The following is a 20,921-nucleotide window of genomic DNA, read 5'->3' on the forward strand; positions in this document are numbered from 1 at the left end:
ATGACCAGGATGGGGGTGCTGGCAAGAGTGGGCGCGGTGACATGCTAACCGAAACTCACCGTGCGACTTGTACACTTGGTCTGTGCAGAAAGGAGTACTTGTGTCTCAGAGGTTACTGGTCAAGCGTGTCACTGAGGCACCATCTTGAGAGAATATCAACAACGCGTTCTCGGAGCCTATCGCAGCGCTCCTACCTGAAGCCTGCGATGAAATTCGATAACTAACCTCGTTTGGCGTTCTTGTACTGCTTTGCTCCTAACATTCAACCACGTCATGGTCAAGCAGTGGGAAATAGCGGGAAACGAGCTCCAATCCCAAATGCAACACGGTCCATGGCGGCTTTCTACAGCAGAGCGAGAGACTGCAGAGCGCTATGCCGACAAGCGTGATCCATGCCTCGCCGTGCCTTCCTTGCCCGACCCTCAGTGGAACTCGCAATGATAGACTGTTGCGATGGCGAAATCCGAATGGAGCAGCGACGTAGGACGTATACCTGGCACTCACCGGCGGCGATGTCGAAGGTAGAGGGTAATGGTGTCCACCGCCTTCGGAGTGACGCGGGGTAGAGACCGCAAGCTCTGATACGGTGTAAGTATCAGTATGTATCATATGTCAGAAAACATAAGCACTCACCTTTCTTTTCTTCTTCTCTTCTCCCATACTTTTTGCACTTTCACATGGCGCGGAAGTCCGGCAAGATGATGAACATGAGCATGTTGGCGTTCGTTCTTTCTGCGATGCTCATCGCGAGCGGTAAGTCCATGCTGGCCTCAGGAGCCATCGTGCGATGAACTGACCTGTGATTCCGGCGAGGCGCGCGCTGTCGAGCGGGGTGAGGTCGCCCACACAACCATTCCCTCAGCTTCAATTTCCCGCACGAGCAGCGTCTTCCCAACCACTTCGGCCTTCGCGAGCGGTGTTTTCAGCTCCACCTTCGTGTTCTTGTCCTCCGAATCCTCGAGCACCGAGCACGGCACGTCGACCTCGGCTGCGGTTGAGCCCTCGTCGACGGAGAGCTCCGATACGTCGAGCGAGCTGTTTGACCCATCGAACACTAGCACGTCCCATCGCACCACGACGTCTGCTCCATCCTTCCCGACGGCGACGAACACCGAGTTCTTCCCCGCGCAGACCGACAGCGATTCCTTCCCTACAACCGCTGCCGCCACCTTCACAATATATACCACCGTGACGACGCGTCCTTGCAGCTCCAGCGCGGTGTCCGCGGGCGAGCCCACCGGGATGTTGATGTTCTCCCCGATCTTCGTCACGACGAATTCGCCGTACACGTCGCCGATCGTGTCGGAGAGCCTTAGCACGTTATCCACCATCTTGGTGACCACGAACTCGCCCTTTCCATCGCCGTCATCGGAGAGCGTGATCACGTTCTCGCCGACGCTCGTCACCACGCGTTCGCCAGTCCCGTCGCCGACGGAGAGCACGAGCACGACTGTCGACGAATGCGCATGCGGCACGGGCGGAGGCAGGGGCGGGATAGCGACGCCCACCGCTTGCCGCGGCGGCTCGACGACGCTCTCCACGTCCTTCCCGACCTCATCCACGTCGACGTACAAACACACAACGACAACAACGTACTCGGCCGGCGTGGACAGCTCGACGACGTTCTTCCCGAGCTCTAACGCATGTGCACACACGTCATCTGCGCAAGCGTGCTCTTGCCCGACGTACACCGTGTCGACGCAAATCTCGAGCTTCCCCACGACCACGGCGGGCGTTAGCCAGTCGCTGTCCACCGACCAGGGGTATTCGTCCTTCGCCGCCTCAAGCAGCACCCTGGTGATCCCATCGGATACCACCAGCACGAACTTCCCGGAGAGCTCAAGCTCGAGTTCGAGCGTCTCGGAGAACGTCAGCACCGGTTTCCCAAACAACAGGTCGGGTTTTAACGGCACCGCGAACCACGTCTCAACATTCACCACGCACCTCTTCACCACTGCCACCTCCACCGGTCCGAGTGTGTCCATGTCAATCTCAACCGAGACCGGCTTCACGACGAGCAGCAGCGCCTCCTCGACCTCGTCAGCCTGATGCGCCTGGAGTAGTCTGAGCGGGTGTAGCGACGAAGGGGCAATCGGGTGATAGAGCAGACTATTCGAAAGTAGAGATGGATTATCACTCTTTGGAAGATATGGACTGCGGACTTAACGTATTCCCCGTATAGCTTGCGCCGTCGTAATTCAGTTGTGGCAGTGCGACTTCGCGATGTCATACGAAGAACGCGTATCCTGGAAGCAACTTTGTCCAAATGCCTTTTCCTTTGTATGCGGCCGGGTTCAAGTGGCAAGGCGGCAGATCTAAGATCGTCGGTACGCCCCAAAAGTGCATGAGCCTGAACAATGATACATTGAATATTACTTCACGTACGAGAACACGACGATAGAGGGAAGAAAAAAGGCAGAGCAATGATACAAAGAGAAATGACAGGGAGATGCGTTCCGGATAACCTCGTCACGCTGAGCCTCCGACCTCTGTATATGCGCATAAGCGGACAAACGTCAGTAGACGCGAAACAGACGTTTGTGGAAGCATACGTACGTTCTACCATCGCATCGATAGCATCTGCAGTGGCGAGAAAATCAGCACCGCGTCACCGCGTGATATCGCGTGGAAATTCGAACATACCGTTGTCCTCCATATCCAACGATGCTGGCGTATCGTCATCGCCTATCCTGGCACCATCATACAGGAATCTGCGAAGCGGACGAGCAAGATCGACAGTAAGCTCCCCCGCGCTTCCGAGGTCAACAAGCTTAGCGAAACGAGCTTCCGCGCCCACCTTGCCCGCGCACGCGGGGAAGGCAGATCGAGGAGAGCTCCATTCGCTCTGCAGAGGACGAGTGCTCACCGGATGCTGTTGACGTCCTTGCCGACTTTGTTCGCGTACGCCCCTTGCAGCTTGCTCAGCTTCGTATTTCTCTTAATCTTGAAGAACACCTCCTCCCCGGTCTGTGTCACGACCTGCGGGGATCGCATATCGCGCGTCAGCACGTTCTCGCGGATGCGCAGGCGGCCGACGTTTAAAGCCACCGACGTGCGCACCGCACTCGGACGAGGCATTTAGACCGACATACCTTGATGTTGATGGGTGCGGCGGGGTCCAGCTTCGCGTCTGCATCCTGGGTCGGCGGGTTCTGCTCGTTGTCGGACATGTTGGCAATCGACGCGTCGAGGTGGTGCGGTCGTGCAGGTACGCGGGGAGTGGCAGTGGATGCGGTTCACGAGCAAGACAGGGTCAACGCCTCTGCCCCGTCCCCACTGGCAGCCCGCGCCTATTACGTAACGGTGAGCGTTTGGCACGAAGATCAACTCGTCCAACTTTATTCGAGCTTGAGATGGACCACCACAGCGGCTAGCACTCGTCTCAATTATCAAGCCATAAATTGCAAGGCTGGCTTAGGCTCCAAGTTAAATAGACATAGTGAGTATTCATCGACAGCTGCGCTGATACCAGTATCCTGATCATTGCGAACTTGACAGGTCGACCGCGGTTTGGGCAAGATTTACCACCCAATCTGCCACTCCCCTGTGACAAACAAAATCACAGTGGTATCATATAAGAAACCTTTAGCGGCGCATCTCTGATCCCATGTACAAAACGTATCCTCCGCAAACGCATTTTTTTGTCAGGTGGATATTGGGGAAAGCCTGATAATACTTACTTCGGCAACCATTCATCTCTGATCTTTGCGAGCAAGTCATTTTCTCACCAGCGCAACTGTCCGTCGTGCGCGTCCAGCCCTCTCTCATGGAACAGATAATGTTTGTCTACAGCGGACTCAGCACGATTTTCTTGGGGCTACCCACATAGGTCAGAGACATACAGCACGCCAGCGAACATGTTGCACTCACGAAAACGTAGTCTCGGTCTTGTCCCCATCGCCCCAGGTCCTGTAAGTCATGCGCTTGACTAATGGCACGAGGGGCGCCAAGAACTGCACGCGCGACGCGTCTGCGTAGTCCGGATCACGGTGGTGTAGATACACCGCCCACACGAGTTCGTCGAGCTTCGCGCCGTACTCCGCGCGCTCGCGCAGCGCTTCCGCGATGATCTCCAGGGCGCGCTCGTCCGGGGGCGCAACGTAGTGCTCTTCGGGCCACGGGGTATGCTGGACGCGCACGCGCGCGAGCTGCGGGCAGCACGGTTGCGCGGCCCACGCGCTCGCACGCTGGAGGCCCTGCCACATCGTCGTACAAATCCCGTCACTGGTGAGCTCGAGCCGCTGGAGGAAGGGCAGGCTTGTGAAGAGGTCCTCCCAGATGGACGGTAGGATGTGGGACGAGCTCGCATCGACGACCAGTTCGGTGACTATGGAGTTTCCGAAGAGGTCAGAGATGTCCTGGAGCGCCGCGGGAAATACCCGCGTCCAGTCGAGGCTGTATTGCACCTGCAGGTTCACCGACAGCGGGAATGGGAGCACCGTGGACTCCACCCGGACGATGCACAATCCCTGCATGAATGCGAGGCTCGCGCTGAAGGGCCCGGCCTCGGGTGGGAATTTGGGAAGGACCCGCGAAGGGTCGGCCGGAATCAGCGTCCGGAAGAGGTTCTCAGAGTCGGAGTCAGAGGCCTGCGCTTCCTCGTCTTGTGCAATGCGCGGCTTGTAACACACGAGACGCAGGGACGCGATGGCGGGAGTGTCTAGGTGGGCTATGACCGTGGAAACGATACTGGCAGTGTTGTCCGTTATGTCGAGCTTGCGTAGGTTGGGGAGCGTCGCCCGGCGTAGGCTGGCAGGAATTTCTTGCGGGGCGGTGCGAGCTAGGGAGTGGAGGGACTGCTTGAGGTGCATCTCGACCAGCTGTGAGCAGCTATCCAGGGCCCGAATGAAGCTTTGAAAAGAAAAGGCCCAAGAGCACTTTTCAAGTTTGATTGTGCGGAGGTTCGTGATGTCCGGGGGAGAGATGACGCCACGTAGTTCTAGGCGCCGTAGTCGAGGATACTTCTGCAGCCTGATTACCGAGCGGGGAGGGATGCGATCTTCGAAGACAAACTCTGGCAAGATCTTCAGCTCTTCAAGGTCGGGTATGTTCATGGTCAGCATGTCGTCGAAGGGGAAGTTCTCCCTGTTCATGTGCATCATATGGAGTGCGAGGGACCGAATCGAGGGGGTATGTGGCCGAAGCAGAGTGGACGAACGCCGAGGAAGCCACGGGTCATACATGCGGATCTCGAGCGGCGTGTTGCCGTGCAGAGAGAGACAGTATTCCAATGGATTCAGGTCATTTGTTACCGGTATAACGCTCCAAAGACGAGAAGTGGAAATCATAACATCACGCCAGTGCGTGCACACGCGCAGGATACCGAGCCATTCATAGAAACTGCCGTAGTATCGTTCCCCGAAGTAGCATGCGTGGACGAATTCGAAGATCAAAATGAGGAGCTCATCCGGAAGGCGAGTAATGTCTGAAGCAGGAGGGCAGACCTCGGAGGCATTCGCTTCAGGTTGCTCGACGGGGGTCTCGGGTCGCGCCCGGGGGCGGTCGTTTGTCACATCCTGGGTGTTTCTTCTAGTCCGTACCTTGAGGCTGTTCAGCGCTTTTTTAACGGCTGTGAACCAACAGAATGAGTATACGTGAATTTTGCCTCATAAAGAGAGGGCACGATCGACGGGGAAACATGGTACGCTGTCCCGCCCGACTTACTTTTGAAACGCAAGAATTTCATAGCTGAATGTCGCCCACCGTCGCGCTTCGAAACGGAGAGCTAGTGTTTCCCCTCCGGGCTGTAATCAGAGTGGCATAAAAGCTCGTCTGAGACTGCAGATAAGCGTAGACAGCGTGAATCACTGAATGGGGCGGGCAAGATGGTCGTCCGTTGGCAAGTTGCGCAGTAGGCGCCTTCGGCTGTCTCGGTAATTTGGGCGCTATGTAACGCTACGTGCTAGCCTTCTCTCACGATGATTACATTTCAGTAGTCCTAGGTAGTCTAGCTGTTATGATCGAATCAATAGCCCTTCGTCAGAAACATACGGATAAATTTTCGGGTCCAAAAGTGACGGCGACCTTCTGCGTGAGGCGGCCAGGGGGTACGCGGGTCTGGGCTGGTACACCGGCGTCCTCCGCATCGCCGCGAGAAACAGCTATCCATAACATTTTTATTTGAGAGGGTCAATTTCTCTTATAGCAGCTGTAAATCCCTTCTAGTCCAGTCTGAAGAACCAAGGTAGATGTATATTTTTAGTCCAAAATATCTGTACACCGAGGACCCAAGTCCACCAGCGCTAGCCGTCCTTACGATGGCTGAGATGCTTCGCATAACCATCATCGGCGATAAACAAGCCTGAAGCGTTGCTTAACGCAACGCAATGTCTATACAGGTGCCAAGTCATGACAGTCCAGGCATCGGGGGGTTCACAACCTTTGCACGGGCAACTGCCCAACAACGTTACCTACCATATTGGGACGCACACCATCTTCGCCCTTTTAGACTCCGGCGCGCATGAACGTGAACGTTGATCTCTTCTATGTGCTTGAACTACCTCGTTTGCAACGCTGTCGATACCTGAGGATCAAGGAACACGTCTCCTTGTAGCCATCGTTGGAACACTTTCATATGCGTAAGTCTGACTAGACGCTGCCTGCTGTACCTGTCATCGTCAATTGCTGACGACTTGGCACAGAAAAAACACAAGGGGACGCTGTTTCCGAACAAAATTCTTCTACCACACACATCGATCGCCTTCCAAACGAACTCTTCATTGAGATATTCAAATATCTTCACGTGTGGATCTTCGACGGCCCTCCTGGCAGTGGGAACCATCGCTTCCGCGAGTGGATGCGGCTACTGGATGTATGCACGCGTTGGCGCAACATCATCCTTTCGGTCCCCGACCTCTGGAACATTCTGAACATCTCCCCCGACTCTCAGCTAGAAGAGCTAGTGCACTTTCTTCCTTTGTGCGGTAGCTCGCCATTGGACGTCCGCTTCTGGTACGATCTTCGTCCACAGCTCATCTCCGACGCCATAGATCTACTCCGCCCAAAGTTAGCCACGGTCAAACACCTCTCGCTACAGCAATTCCATCTCGAATATGAAAATCGGCCCTTCGGCGAAATTCTCTCGCTCGACATGCCGATGCTCCTGGAGCTTCGCATCCTTCCGTTGACCACAAGGGCCTATTACGACATCGATATGCATCGATACCCTGTGCTTCAGCGCCTAGAATTGACCGGAGCCATTTGTCCCCTAGACATCACCTCACTCCGGGTCCTTCACCTCCGACTTTGTTTTCTGCCACTCCCATTCGACGGCTTTGCTCAAGCTCTGGAACACTGCGCGCAGCTTGAAGAGTTACAGATCGACTCTTCGCTTCATGCTGCAGACATCGACTCATCGCACGAGATGCTGGTATCCTCACTCCCCCCAGCTCAATTCGAGTGTCTCCGCGTTCTCGTCATCAACGATCGCTCCGCCAGAGCCATTTGCGCCGCTATAGCCCAAATCAACGCTCCCGCCCTCACTACACTCCGTATCTGGTGTAATGATCGCCACCAGGCAGACGTTGAGGATCTGCTGCGGACCATTTTCCCCGTTAACGCGCCTTGCATGTTTCCCAAGATTTCCGCCATTCCCGCTGATGTTCACCTCTATCTCGATGGCCTTGCGGACGGATGTAATATCGAAATGGGCGACTGGTCGACTCGGGCTATGGCCCCACTCTATATTGGCCTCGGCTTCTATTTCGCACAGACAACCACGCCCCCCACGGCATTCCGCGAGATCTCTGACCTCCTCCGGGACATCCCCATCTCCGAGCTCCGGATCGACGTGTGCGCGCCACTCAACATCCCGTCTGCGGTTTGGGAGGAGCTGTTCTCCAATATGCCCCTTCTGGAGAGACTGGAACTAAAGGGCGACGGGTTCAGAGCCACAATGTGCGAGGGCCTTCGGCGAGCCAGTCGCGAGCGACTGTGCTGCCCCCGGCTTGCGTCCATTGCAGTCCGGGATTTCGCGTCTGATGACCCGATACACCGCGACGGCACTTTGGACGACCCTGCCCTCTGGTTGAATCTTTTGCGGGACACGCTGCGCGAGCGGGCAGAAGCGGGCGTTAAGCTCCAGGAGTTCGTGTTGAGGGAATCCCGGTCAAGCCTTGAGAAGGACGAGTCTCACATCGTGCGGTACGAAGCTTTACTCGTGCAGCTGCAACCGTTCGTGGGGATGTGGTGGTACGAGGACCATGTATATTGGGCCACGAGATACCGCGAGGCGGTTTCCAGTGAACATGAAGAATAGGCTTAAGTGAGAAGAGATGTAATTGGTTGCTTCGGTCTTCGTCAATGCTTACCCACGTTCTGTTCACAGCGCATTTGTCTTCATACTTTGGTTGGTATTTTACGCATCGGCGTGGTGGTAGTAGCAGAATCACGAAGGGCGGTGATTCAAATACCGATTCTCCCAAGTCGCGTCGGTCAACTTAAGCGCTCTCATTTTGCGTCCTTTCTCTACTCACTCCCTCTCTCCCGCTATAATTACGATCTCACAAAAACTAGGTCCATCTGAAAGATAGGTCATGTGTACTCCCAAACGACTGACAACCTGATGCCCTCAGCGATATACCAGGTATGCCGCCTTGCATTCGTATCTTCTATCTGGCACTATACAGTAGCTACATCCGATCCCGCGGAATAATAATTGATATCGCCCGCACACTACATAACGGGGCAAGCAGTTGATTGATCGGGGATGTACACGAGCTGAACGGCTATAAAAACAAGTGATGGGACTGCAGAGAGAGGGGGAACTCGACTAACTAGTGCTGGTGCTGACCGCTCTGGCAATCATGGTGCAGCGCGGAATCTATCGTACTTCTGAAGCGTACTATCGACGGCTCAGGCATCATCCTTCCGAAGGTAGGTATAGTGTACGTGGTAGGCGAGTGGGAGAACGAATTCGAAGGATGTGACGTGTCCAAGTATGTATCAAGAAGTTCGCAAGTAGTCGGTAATAAAGGCGTATCGAACATAAGTAGGAGGGCGTCAGCATCATTAATCACGCGTTCATGAACACCCAGCCGGACGAGCGCACGTCCTCCGCTGTCTCCCCGAAGTACCGGTCGGTCTCGTACAGCCAATGCAGGGTACCGACGACGCAGTCGCGTAGGCCCTGAACGTAGGCTCGGACATCCGCGTCTCGGTCACCGAACGCCGGCAGCGACATCTCGTTCGTGACGAAGTTCGTAATGGTGTCTTTGACGAGGTTCCCGGCAAAGTGCGCGGCAGCCTGCGCCGTATATCGTCGTTCATGCATGAGCACTGCGATGATGTTGCTGCTATGAGGCCTCCGCGCGTACGCCGCAACGTCCTGCCAAGCGCATAGGAGTTAATTCGGAGGATGGCGCAGGATAATGTGCGGGGGACGTACCGTGGACCACGCGATGATATCCGCAGCGTCTTGCCGCAACCTTCGCAGCACAGGGTGCTCGTACACGTATGGTGGGACGTTCAACCCTCCGGCGTAAAGAACCAGGTCGAGTAGCATTCTGACCCCGCACGCGTCTCGCCGAAGCCCGATGTACGACTCCAGATCGGGGACGATGCCCTGCGCCGCATCTTGTGCCGTGAGTGCTTGCCCGAGCCGGAAAGCGGCCAGGTGCCGCTGGAAACGCTTCTGCCATTCCCGGCGCGTGGTCGGGCGGAAGTACTTGGCCCACACCCTGGAGGCAAAGGTATAGCGTCAGCATACCCGTACCGACCAGGCACCCCCTCGCTCTCGGGCCGCTTCGTTTCGGACGAGTTGCGGGAGGCGAACACGCCGTAGGGGGCTGGGTGGCGCGTGGAATGAAACGTGTAGTAGAAGGACTTACGGGTCAAACGCCTCCTCGTCCGCGTACAGTGACCGCGGCCGGTCCACCCAGTGCATGATCACGATGAGGAACTTGGTGATCGCGAAGAGCTGGCTCGCGTCGCATGTGGGGAAGCAGAGCGCCGCGAGCAACCCGAGGCGTGCGCCCGGGAGGCGTGCTTCCTCCTCCGCGTCGAGGAATAGCGGAGTCGACAGCGCCCACTTCTCGGCCGAGAGCGAGATGGCGTGGCAGTGGGGATTGCTCCGGAGTTCGAGGTACGGATTGCAGAACGCTGGGAAATTCGGGATGCGGATGCTCCCCATGCTGATACGCCCAGGGCGAGTGCGATGGACTGTTTGGTGTTGCTGCTGGCGGGGTGGGGACGCGACGGCGGGACCTGGGGACTGCGCACACAATTGGGTATCTGGAATCCGGGAAGCTGCAAGAGACAAAGATTCAACAAGACGAGCACGGAGTTTCAGGGTGACATGTGGTCATGATCAGACTGCACGAGCCATGTTCATGTACCAGAGTGGTGGCGTGTGCGAAGACACGGTTTGTCGCTTTGCACTGCGCGCTCGTCCAGGCGCCCTATTCTTCTGCCGGCGGACCCGGTGCGCAGACAATAAGAGGCGGGAACAAGACGAAACACCGCGAGCCTCGAGGAGCGGCCTCCTGATCGCGAACACTACGCCTGCCGCATTTGCTCAAAATGTGATCTGCACCTTCCGGCGGATTTTCCACACAGCGCGCGGAATACAATAGCGTGTGCCTAGCACCAAACTACCATCTCTAGCTAGTGCATACGAGGCAATCTCATCGAGATGTCCTATCACAGATTGCGTCTTCTTGCCCTACTTCGAATTCATCGCCGCGAACATCTTCGATACCCGCCCCGACACCCGCCCGACGCCCACGCCCACGCCAAGCAGCACCGCGACGTCGACCACGACGACCGTGAGCGCGGACAGCATGAACCGCGGCGCGAAGATCTTCCACACCATCAGGTGCCGCCGGAGCCACGCCGAGCACACCGCGCTGCTCACCAGCAGCGTCGCGTGGTACAACATCATTCCCAGCGCCGCCCGCACGACGTTCGCCCGCGCCTTCACGTCGGCTGCAGGCTGCGGCAGCGGCGCGACGTTCCACAGCGCGAGCAGCGGCGCCGCGAGAGCGATGAGGAAGTGCGGCCCGAAGGAATTGAGGATGACGAGTAGTGGCGAGAACGGGTACGTGAGCGTCCGCGTCAGCACGAACGCCGCCTTCCATTGGATGGAGGGAATCGCGGCCTGGTGCCCGGTAGCGAAGAACGCGTGCACGGCGAGGAGCGCGAGCGGCGTGAGCTCGGAGAACCGCAGCGGGATGCTCGGCACGTTTAGCGCGTCGGGCTCGAGGATCGCGGACGGGTTGCCCGACGCGAAGACCGCCTCGAGGCTGCGCACGTCCCGAATGCTGTCGATGACTTCGAGGTGTGCGAGGATCGCGACGGCCGCGAGCGCGAGGACGATCTGGCCCGACAATTGCGTCGCGGGGTAGAGCACGCCCAGGAATAGACACCAGAAGAGGAGGTATGGCGCGCCGTAGGCGTTCGCGAACCCCAGCACAGTGACCTGCTTCTTGTCCTGCGTGCCCGCTCTTGTCTCTGCAGAAATTTTAAGGCAGAGCGGCGCGAGCCACCACAGCGCGTAGCCGAAGAAGACGACGCCGCCGAACGCGGATCGCGCACAGAGCGTGCGGACGAAACGCAGTGTACCCGCCCACTCCGGTCCAAAGGCCTCAGAAGAGTCGAGGTGCTCGAGCACCCAGTACGCGCTGCCCAGAAGCAATGTCCCGGGGAGGATCCACGGTAGCACGACCGCGGCGGTGCCCTTGTCGGACTGCGATGTCTTCAAGAACCGTTTGAGGATCCAGGGAAGCGCGAGCGCGACGGGGACCGAGAGCACAAGCACTGGAAGCGGCGGGGAAGGGAGAGAAGAGGAAGCGAAGAAGGTTACGTGGCAATAGGGCTGCTGTTCCTCCCTGCACACGGTGCTCATCGCCATCAAGCGCACACACGCTGCGAACAAGGCAGAGAAGCCAAGGATGCGGTAGCGCAAGCGCGAGGTCGGTGCGGAGAACCCGGCGAGAGCGGAAGGCACGATGGACGTGATGAGCAGGAACGTCACGACGTGGTCTTCCCATACGGTGAACGAGTTGGACGCGAAGGCGAGGGCGTGGAGGATGAGAGGGAGCGGAAGGGACGTCAGTGAGCGCGGGGAAAGCCCCGAGAGCGACGGACGCGTCGAGGCAAGTATGGTGAGTGAGGACGTGAGAGCCGAGCCGAAGAGCAGCGCCTCGAAGAGCCCGAGCCCTTTCACGTAGCGCGAGACGGTGATGTACGCGAGAAAACCAAGCATCGCGCCTGTGAGTACGCCAGAAACGTACCACGGCCGAACCCCGGCCTGCCAGGTCTCCCATTGGTCCTGCACCGTGCCGAGCCGAGCGTAGAGGAATGCCGCTGCGAGCGTACCCGTAACGAGCAGTACGAGACCGAGTGTCATGAGCGATACGTTGAACTGGGCCCATAGCGCGCGGCATACTGCAAGGGCCTCGCGCGTGTACTTTGTCATCGCGAGCCACTGAGCGTCCTGGTTTTTCACGTTCGCATCGGAGTTGACCGTCTGCCATACACCCTCCAGGTCGCCCCATGCACCATCGAGCTCACCGCCAGAGGCACTGTCGCGGTAGGTTTGAAGGTACTGCTTGACCTGCTGGGCGTTCAGGGAGAGAGCGCGGGTGTAGTCCTTGCCAGCCTTGTCGTGCCAGAACAGCTCCGGGATGACCGTCCCAAGGTTGTTGAACGGGATAGGCAGACCAAGCAAGAGGGAGAGGGTAGGCGCGAGGTCGATTTGCTGAATGTGTCGATTGGCTACCGTCGCGCCCGGGAAGAAGCGGGTGGTGAGGAGGTGCGGGGGTATGGCGGCCTTCGGGTGCAGCAGCTGGGGACCCTTGCTGTAGACCCATAGCGCCGCTGACGTCTCGTGGTCGCCATCGCCTCCGTGGTCTCCTTTCCGGTCCATTCCGTGGTCGCCAAGCAGAACAAGAAGCGTGTCATCGTCTAGTAGGTCAACGACAAGACGGAGGACGTCGTCCATTTGTTGCTGCTTTGTCCTCATGGTAGGATGGTCCGGTCCTACACGATGGCCGACGTGGTCGACCCCGAGGAAATGGCCTATGAGCAAGTCCCACGACGCCGTCTTGTCTTTAAGAAGTGGGAAGAGGTGCTTGATGACACCTTCGTCAACCGTGTGCAGATCCTCCACGTTGAAGGAGTCGTACGCGTGCGTCATGTTCGCATCGAACGAGTCCGGAAAGACGGTCGTCCACGTGTCGTCACCCATGAAAGCGATCTACAGCTGCAGAATTATAGACTTGGTGAACATTTGGGAAGCGGCGCAACCTACCTTCTTTCCAGCATGCCGCATTTGGCCAATGAACGAGTCCTCGTTGATCGAGGAGCCGCCAAAGTTTGACCCCATGTCGATGAAAGTGGGCAGAGAGCCTGTGGTGATTCCCTTCAGCCGTTGAAGGGTGGTGGTAGGCGGGTCGGAGAACATCTCGAAGAGGAAGGAGTGTGTAGGCCGCGAAGCACTTAGCTCCTGCGGCAGCGAGATGACATTGTGGTGGTACGGCGAATGAGGCTCTGGCGGGTGTGGGCTGAGGAAATCGAACCGTAACGCGTCGATGACGAGTACGACCGCCTTTTTGTGGGTTGGTGTCAGCGTACATGTGCCATCTTCGCATCGGTTGACGTCAGAGAGGGCGAGACGAGTAAGCAAGAAGCCACGAGTGTACAGGTAGATGCCGGCGAGATGAATGAAGAACACCCAGGTAAGCAGAGAGAGTCCCTTGGAAGCCATGACCATCGACGTTCTTGATTTAAGGGTGTATCGCAATGGGCATCCCTATTATTCTCGATTGTAAACTTGGTCGGGGAGAGCGGGCAAGCTCCGAGGACATACCGTTCAGCCCAAGACTCCCTACTCCTTGGAGAAGTGCTTGGAGTACCTTCTTAGCCGCGCTGTATGTCGCGAGAATACAGTATGAGCGTATGCCTGTTGCCTATAGTCGAAAGCGGGGCTCGCAATCGGTGGTCGGCGACGGCGTGGTCGTGGTCAATGGTCAAGAAGGTGAAGCGCGCGCCTGCCAGCTTCTCACCTCTTACCACGACCACCACGACCACCTCGGGCCTCATCTCTACTGCGTGCACTATGCCTCGAGCAAAAGATCCTTCGACGAGCGGAGCCTTGGTTGCGCAAAATCAACAGGATGCTGTGGCAGACGGAATCGAGGCATTCGAACTTCCTCGAAGCGTGGTCATGAAGCTAGCGCGGGCGTCGCAGGTCTGTCTCGCCTCTACGCGTTTCTCGTGCTGAGAAGAGCACAGTGCTTTCGGAACATACTCATTGTATGATAGGTGCCGGAAAACACGAAGTTCTCCAAGGATGTCATCCTTGCGACACTGAAGGCCTCCACCGTCTTCATCAACTATCTTGGTACGTCGTTGCTGTACATCACGCGTTCGAGATGTTGACAACGCATACAATAGCCGCAACGTGAGCTCCCTTTCGTGCGTTTTTCTTCTATGCTCCAACTCACGCTAGAACAGCGCGCACGAAGTCGCGAGCTCAAAGCAGCACAAGAGCATCTCCGCCACCGACGTCCTGAAGGCGCTTGAGCTGATAGAGTTCGGCGACATAGCGAAGAACATTCAAGGGGAACTACAAGGTATGTCCATACCACATCTCCTCGCCATGCGTAGCTAAAGGCGGCCGCAGTGTACCGCGATCTGCAGAAGGCGGACAAGAAGAAAGGCGCCGGGAAGGGCAAGGCGCGCGACGCGGCTGATTCTGTTTCCGCCGCGTCCAAGCCAAAACCCAAGGCGAAGGCCGCCAGCACCGGGGAGGGCGCACAACCGCAACCAGGTCCAACCATCCATATCCCTAGGCCATCCGGCCTTCCGTCAGCGGAGCCACCAGCCGAGGCCGGGTCAGGCGATCACGGACAATTGGAGGAAGTGGACGAGGATCAAGAAATGTTGGACCAGGACGATGAAGCGGCAGACGATGTCGAGGACGATATTGAGGATGATATTGAGGAAGAGGACGCCGAGCCAGAGGATTCCATGGCATTGGATGAGGAGATACTGCAGAGGGACGCCCGAGGACTGGACGCACTGGAGGCGGACGAGAGCCAGCTGTGATGTATTCTCAGACTTCGTGCACTCCCCAGCTGACCTATATTTCCTCGGCGTATAGCTTGTACAGTAATCCTGTTTCCGACATGCCAGGCCAGGCGTGGCCGTGACTCCCTTATTGACAATGCATGTCACTGACCTGTCGTACTTGGTCTTGCAGTGCGTCCAGACATAATCCATCATTTGAAAACCGGTCCTGCCAGCAGGCTTGTGAATACGCATGCATGATCGTGAAGAGTACTTGTATGCAGCCACCCGCAGGTCGGGGACGCAATAGACGCCTATGCTCGCTGGCTTTATGGCGGAGTTGAACACGGCGTGAAAGTCTCGAACCACCATCGCATCACTTGTCGTCTACACCCATCATCTTGAAGAGCAATCCTTCGAGGCCTAAGCTGAGTTGTAGGTCATTCATTCCTCTTGTTGTGCACAATATCACGCTAACGAAGCCACACAGCAGGAGGCGCGGTCCAGCTACGTCCGTTGCTCAATGGAATGTGATCTCACTATGGTACCGCAGGGACCCTACTGGACACGACTCCGATGCGTTGCATTGCTTCTTGCACAGTACGAGGGCTATGTCCATCAGAAGCTCTGTGTATATTTGATCAGCAACACAAGCAAATATTGAAAGTTGGTACTTCCAAGGTATGCGATCGGCGTCGCCGGACCCCGGTAGCCAGTCCGAGTCCTAGTAGGCTCTCGAGGTGTGCACGGCGTCAGGCTGTTCTTGCAAGTTCCTGCCCCTTTCTGAAGTGATACTTGAGAAGCTCTGCACAGCACGAGGGTCTCGGTGCAGGCGTCGGACTCCACATGCAACCATCGTGGATGCCAGTGGGTGATGCGGGCGTGCGGCAACTCCCTTGTCACTTTCCACCGGATAGCTCGCTCAGCGCCTGACGTTTCTTAGGACACTTTTGCGCGCTGTCCTCCGCACTGGATGCATCCCCTCATCTTCTGGTTTGGCAGCCGAAAGGGTCGTGGGCCGTGGTAATTGTCTTTCCACTCCGAGTCCAGTGGACGTCTTAAGAGCGGTCATTTAGACGCCGGGAGCCGCTGGGTTCGTTGCGGAGGCGGAGTCGAATCTCGGACAAACGGTATACCAAGTCAAACCATCACCTGTCGTATACGCCCACCACCGTCTTCGAGACGTCGACATAGGCTGGGAGTCGCAGGTGTGTAAGTCATTTCCTCGGTCGTTATATGTGATGGTCACTGTTATTGACAAATGCACGCGATGTCGCAGCCGGAGCGTGGTCTGACCACCTCCGAAGCGCATAAGGCTGGCGATGTTCGGCAAGATCGCGAGATATGTTCGCAAGAAACGATCGCGGTGAATAAAGCTCCAATACCACATGGCTTGTAGAAACTTACATCTCTCTTACTCTCAGAGTACGAGCGGAAGAACACCATGTCGCGCTCCTCCCCGACAAGTCCGAAACGCAACTTATCCATCTGAAAACTCAAGATATCCATCTGGACGCCGTTGTCGCGAACTCGGACCAAGATCCTTCTCCTGTCGATAAACATTCTTTGCAATGCCCAAGCAGCTCCGACCACCGCACCGATGCGCCTGAGGACCACGGCGGCGCTGCTCTGGAAGTGGATGCGTTGATATACGCACAAGAGGCTTCCGTTCCCAAGCAGGAAGCCTCCGAGACTGGCGACGACCCGATCGTGGATTCGCTCACGCTTGGGAGGATGTGGAACTCCTTCGCCTCCATCAACGCACTTCCCGACGAAGTGCTCGTCCACGTCTTTCTCTACACTCGTCTCAAGCGCCGCGCGTATGACGAGGACATAAGTCCTGCCGATCCAACCCGATACATGGTGGTATGTCGTCGCTGGCGCGACGTCATCGTCGGTCACGCGTGTTTCTGGGGCACTATCGTTGTTAAGGAACGCACAGAATGGCTGCGACTCGCGCTGCCTCGCTCTAACCAGGCCATGCTTTACTTGGAGTTCAACAAGCTTCCGACTCTCGCCTCTGTGCTTCCTGACGTGATGCCCCACCGCGACCGAATACGCAGTCTGGTTCTGGGCTACCACCCGTTCTATACCGAATTCATGACGGTCTCCCCCTTGATCGCGGCGCCCTTCAAATCCCTCACCAGGCTGAAGATTAGCGCTTCCACATGGTATCGTCCGGATGTTGGCTATTTTGTCCTTCTTCCGGAACACTACCCACATTTAACGCACCTCGAGCTGAAAGGCCTTCACGTCAAATGGACCGCATCCCTCCTACGTCAGCTCACCAGTCTATCCCTTTCCAGCGGCTCAAGTACACCCTTTCCCATGCATGCCGACGCATTTCTCGATGTGCTTCAGCACGGTCAGGACCTCAAGAGTCTCATCCTCGATGGCTTCATAAGTGCCGCGTGCTCGGCCTTCCCTTCACAATCTAGGCATCCATTCTCACTCCCTCGTTTGCAAGAATTCAGCATTACCGATTCAGCACAGTGGGTCCAGCAGCTCGCGACTTTTGTGCGGGCACCCACACGTGGTCGGGTCCAAATCTCCGGCAAGGTCGCCATCGGCGACCTCGACGATACCCCTATCAGCCACCGAGGTCTTTTGCTACCGCCCGAGAGACATTTCTTTCCGGCCAATATCACCACGCTCAGGGTCCATATTCTCTGCCCCTCCACAACGTTCATACTGGATTGCAGCGAGAATCCCGTTTCCACGACCCTCGAGCTGAATCTCCCCAAAGACGTCATCCTTACCTCTAGCACGATCCTCGCCTCCATCAAGAGTGCACTCAATCCTGGATCATTGCGTCACCTCTATCTCTGTATGCCCATGCACAACGTCGACCGCGACGCCTTCGACGCATATCTCGACGCGTCCCCGCGCCTGCAGTCTTTGCGTTTGGTATCCGCTGCCCCGTGGGGCAGTACCGGTCACCCACTTCCTCTATGCATCTTCGACTCGCTGGCAGCGCGAAGCCGTGCCCTCGATAAAGACGAGTCCGACGTGGCCCGCGTGCGTTTGCGGTGTCCGGAGCTGAAGTCGCTCTATCTGGGAGGGCTGGCCTGGGATAGTGGGGCTCCCATGGATGCGGCGTTGGATTGTCTTCGAATTCGGGCAGCGTTTGACGTGCGGAAGCTGGAGGATCTGAGTATCTGTGTCTTGCCACGGCCGTCTGAGGGCGGGCCGAGGCGATGGCGGACGGCCGACCGGCGGTACTCTGAACAGCTACAAAAGATGGTATCGCACAAATTCTGGTTCTCAGTAAGCGATGCTAAGTAGCCCCATGGTTACATTCAGTCCAAACACTCACGTTCCTTTATACCCATTGCAATCTGTTGTCGTGCGCTGTCGTGCTATGTGAAGGTTGTCTAGGTTTAGTCTCGCAAGTGCACAATTACATTCCGCTCGTTTGACCATGTCCGCATAGTGCTCAGAATATGTACATCACGACAATTCACAAGTGCTTTGCCCATGAGCCTTCCTTCGACGGCACAACAGTGAGCACTAGACGATGATATAACTCCACTTCGAGAACCAAGGGCCGTCGCATTATGAGATCACGACCACCGCTGCATGCTTCGATGTCCTCTTCGTCTCCGGTGAGGATAAACTTCCACTGCGCCAAGGAAGTCAGGCGTGCCTGCCATATATAGGCGCTTGAGTCCTTGAACACATACACCCACCTACCACGAATATATCAACGCTTCTTCGCCCCTCCCCATGCCTCCCTCTCTTCTACCACCCAGCCAACAGCGCTATATCTGCTCATTTCCGGCTCTTGTCCACGGTCTATCAAATACTTGTTGGTCAGAGGAGGCTATTACTAAGTAGTACTCCTCGTTCGTGGTCGAACAAACCGTGTGCGAGGTGATCGCTGGCAATCTCACACACCGCTGCAGGCCCCATTTTCCAAGTGAGTACTACGCCATTCATACACTAGGATGGCGGATGGCGCCTATAACGGTGCGCGTCCTTGCACGCTAGCGCTAGTGACATGTCGTGCATGGTTTGATCGACGCAAAGGAGGGGCAAGAGCCTTGCTCTGACGAGCAAGGAATAAGGCGCCCCAGCTCTGGAGAAGATCAACATCACAGCTGACACGTCGACGTGGCAAGGATGCGTTTCAGAAGACATGCTGTGAGCCCTTCATCGCCCTCTTGTACCTGTCTCTTCGCACCCTGCTCAGGCTGTTTTCCCGTCATCTACTGCAGGGTTGCGATACGAAGGTGAGTATCCCTAGAATACCTTTTGGAGGGTGATCTCTTGCTCACAGTTTATTAGGACGCCCCAGTATGCCTCGTTTTCTGGACACTCTCACGGGAAACTTCGTTTGGACGGATAATCCGCAGACGGTCGTATATGCCATTCTGTCCCACACGTGGAGATCGGTGGAAGAGGGCGGGGAGCAGTCGTATCAAGATGTTCGAAGGCTGCAGGACCAGGTGGAAGCTACAGAGGCACCGTCTTTCACTCAGTCTGCCGCGGAGCCCGACGGTGCTACCGGACCTACGATATTCTCTCATACGAAGCTCTCAGACAAGATCAAGCGCGCCTGCGAGGTTGCGCGGAATGCCGGATACCGTCTCATCTGGAACGACGCTTGCTGCATCGACAAATCGAGCAGCGCCGAGCTTACCGAGGCAATCAATTCGATGTTCGAGTTGTACAAGAACGCCGACATTTGCTACACCTTTCTCGCGGACGTCCCGGACGGCGACATCCCCAGTGACATCTCCTCTCAATTCCGAAGCAGCCGATGGCACACTCGGGGTTGGACGCTGCAAGAGCTCATCGCGCCGAAGCGGATGGTCTTCCTGACGAAGTCGTGGCGTATTATCGGAACGAAGATCGGGCTCGCCTCGATCCTCGAGGATTGCACGGGCGTAGACTTCGCCATCCTGACAGGGAGGGTCGCGCTGGACTCCATCAGCGCTGCGCGGAGGATGTCCTGGGCTAGTGGGAGACAAACTACGCGTGTCGAGGATAGGGCATACTCCCTGATGGGGCTCTTTGGGGTCCACATGCCCACGATCTACGGCGAGGGTGCCAACGCTTTCATCCGTCTTCAAGAGGAGATCATCAGGACCATACCGGACCAGAGCATCTTCGCCTGGGGCTCCTATCGCACGCTGCTAGTTCTCGATCAAGGCCCATCCGTAATCCATTCGTCCCCCAAGTATGGTCACGGTCTCCTAGCAAACTCCCCTTCCGACTTCTGCAACTCCGGCGACGTCCGTCCTCTACGGTCTGCGTACTTTGCCTCGCGTGTTTCTCGAAAGGAGGGAGACGTGCCACGGCCTCAGAGCGTATTGACTCCTCAGGGAGTGAACATCGTGCTCTTGTGCATCGATATCAAGAGGGTTCCCCATATTCTCTCAGGCTGGCCGCCCCCCGACCGCCGACTGCCGCCCGGGTCCACCTTCCCTACCAAGCCGCTATGTATGGGATGTGTGCGCCTCGGACCCGCCCACCTGCTTGCTCTCCTCCAATGCGAAGACAAAGACGGGTTTCTCATCGCGTTGCCTCTGTGCCAGCCTCAGTGGAAAGGAGGGATTGCGAGCCACTCGGACAGCCTGACAGTCACAACCCATGTCGAATGCAACGACTATCGTCACGATGCGGCGACTCAACCGGTACGCACCGTCCGTTTGTCGAAGGAGACCCTGGCCCAGGTCCTCAGGCAGTTCTCGAAAGGACCGGAGCCAACCACGGTCTCTATCCTACGCTGCATCCCTGACACCGTCCCGACATGCCCATCCCAAGGCGACGGGGCGGCAAGCACCCGGTTTCGCGAGCAACTCTGGGAAACGGACCCGGTCCGTGTGGACTTTCAGATCGCCCCTCGCTGTAGGGAAGAGCTCGGCACTCTCGGCCTGGTGTTGTCCCCTCTGCGCTGTGACCGCGCC

The 20,921-nt window shown here is 57.0% G+C and overlaps 8 protein-coding genes across 8 annotated transcripts; 4 read left to right on the plus strand and 4 right to left on the minus strand.

The window, feature by feature from the left end:
- Positions 1 to 2,348: 2,348 nt before the first annotated feature.
- On the minus strand, positions 2,349 to 3,204 carry TRAVEDRAFT_174692 (small ubiquitin-like modifier). Its single transcript, XM_008046011.1, has 5 exons — positions 3,093 to 3,204; positions 2,867 to 2,979; positions 2,644 to 2,711; positions 2,557 to 2,580; positions 2,349 to 2,489 (listed from the first exon to the last, which is right to left on the minus strand). Exons 1-5 carry the CDS (start codon positions 3,168 to 3,170, stop codon positions 2,470 to 2,472), a joined length of 303 nt encoding a protein of 100 aa, XP_008044202.1. The 5' UTR covers positions 3,171 to 3,204; the 3' UTR covers positions 2,349 to 2,469.
- Positions 3,205 to 3,786: 582 nt separating this feature from the next.
- Positions 3,787 to 5,686, minus strand: TRAVEDRAFT_53060 (uncharacterized protein; the record flags this gene model as incomplete). Its single annotated transcript, XM_008046012.1, has 3 exons — positions 3,787 to 3,817; positions 3,871 to 5,569; positions 5,665 to 5,686. 3 exons carry the CDS (start codon positions 5,684 to 5,686, stop codon positions 3,787 to 3,789), a joined length of 1,752 nt encoding a protein of 583 aa, XP_008044203.1.
- A 1,110-nt stretch (positions 5,687 to 6,796) lies between these two features.
- TRAVEDRAFT_53061 (uncharacterized protein) lies at positions 6,797 to 8,257 on the plus strand (the record flags this gene model as incomplete). The annotated part of the gene is made up of 1 exon (XM_008046013.1): positions 6,797 to 8,257. One exon carries the CDS (start codon positions 6,797 to 6,799, stop codon positions 8,255 to 8,257), a length of 1,461 nt encoding a protein of 486 aa, XP_008044204.1.
- A 428-nt stretch (positions 8,258 to 8,685) lies between these two features.
- On the minus strand, positions 8,686 to 10,153 carry TRAVEDRAFT_174695 (terpenoid synthase). Its single transcript, XM_008046014.1, has 3 exons — positions 9,828 to 10,153; positions 9,386 to 9,677; positions 8,686 to 9,325 (listed from the first exon to the last, which is right to left on the minus strand). Exons 1-3 carry the CDS (start codon positions 10,127 to 10,129, stop codon positions 9,014 to 9,016), a joined length of 906 nt encoding a protein of 301 aa, XP_008044205.1. The 5' UTR covers positions 10,130 to 10,153; the 3' UTR covers positions 8,686 to 9,013.
- Positions 10,154 to 10,574: 421 nt separating this feature from the next.
- On the minus strand, positions 10,575 to 13,923 carry TRAVEDRAFT_174697 (mannose-ethanolamine phosphotransferase GPI13). Its single transcript, XM_008046015.1, has 3 exons — positions 13,808 to 13,923; positions 13,250 to 13,750; positions 10,575 to 13,195 (listed from the first exon to the last, which is right to left on the minus strand). The coding sequence occupies exons 2-3, from the start codon at positions 13,709 to 13,711 to the stop codon at positions 10,661 to 10,663; spliced, it is 2,997 nt and encodes a 998-aa protein (XP_008044206.1). The 5' UTR covers positions 13,712 to 13,750; positions 13,808 to 13,923; the 3' UTR covers positions 10,575 to 10,660.
- A 133-nt stretch (positions 13,924 to 14,056) lies between these two features.
- On the plus strand, positions 14,057 to 15,048 carry TRAVEDRAFT_53064 (uncharacterized protein; the record flags this gene model as incomplete). The annotated part of the gene is made up of 5 exons (XM_008046016.1): positions 14,057 to 14,188; positions 14,263 to 14,341; positions 14,395 to 14,401; positions 14,455 to 14,573; positions 14,624 to 15,048. 5 exons carry the CDS (start codon positions 14,057 to 14,059, stop codon positions 15,046 to 15,048), a joined length of 762 nt encoding a protein of 253 aa, XP_008044207.1.
- A 1,283-nt stretch (positions 15,049 to 16,331) lies between these two features.
- Positions 16,332 to 18,294, plus strand: TRAVEDRAFT_24098 (uncharacterized protein; the record flags this gene model as incomplete). Its single annotated transcript, XM_008045783.1, has 2 exons — positions 16,332 to 16,375; positions 16,434 to 18,294. The coding sequence occupies 2 exons, from the start codon at positions 16,332 to 16,334 to the stop codon at positions 18,292 to 18,294; spliced, it is 1,905 nt and encodes a 634-aa protein (XP_008043974.1).
- A 1,013-nt stretch (positions 18,295 to 19,307) lies between these two features.
- TRAVEDRAFT_135175 (HET-domain-containing protein) lies at positions 19,308 to 20,021 on the plus strand (the record flags this gene model as incomplete). Its single annotated transcript, XM_008046017.1, has 3 exons — positions 19,308 to 19,403; positions 19,545 to 19,845; positions 19,903 to 20,021. Coding segments are annotated over 3 exons (516 nt in total), but the record flags the coding sequence as incomplete, so codon positions are not given.
- Positions 20,022 to 20,921: the final 900 nt, after the last annotated feature.

Source organism: Trametes versicolor (genome assembly GCF_000271585.1).
Source record: "Trametes versicolor FP-101664 SS1 unplaced genomic scaffold TRAVEscaffold_13, whole genome shotgun sequence".
Classification (NCBI taxonomy): domain Eukaryota; kingdom Fungi; phylum Basidiomycota; class Agaricomycetes; order Polyporales; family Polyporaceae; genus Trametes; species Trametes versicolor.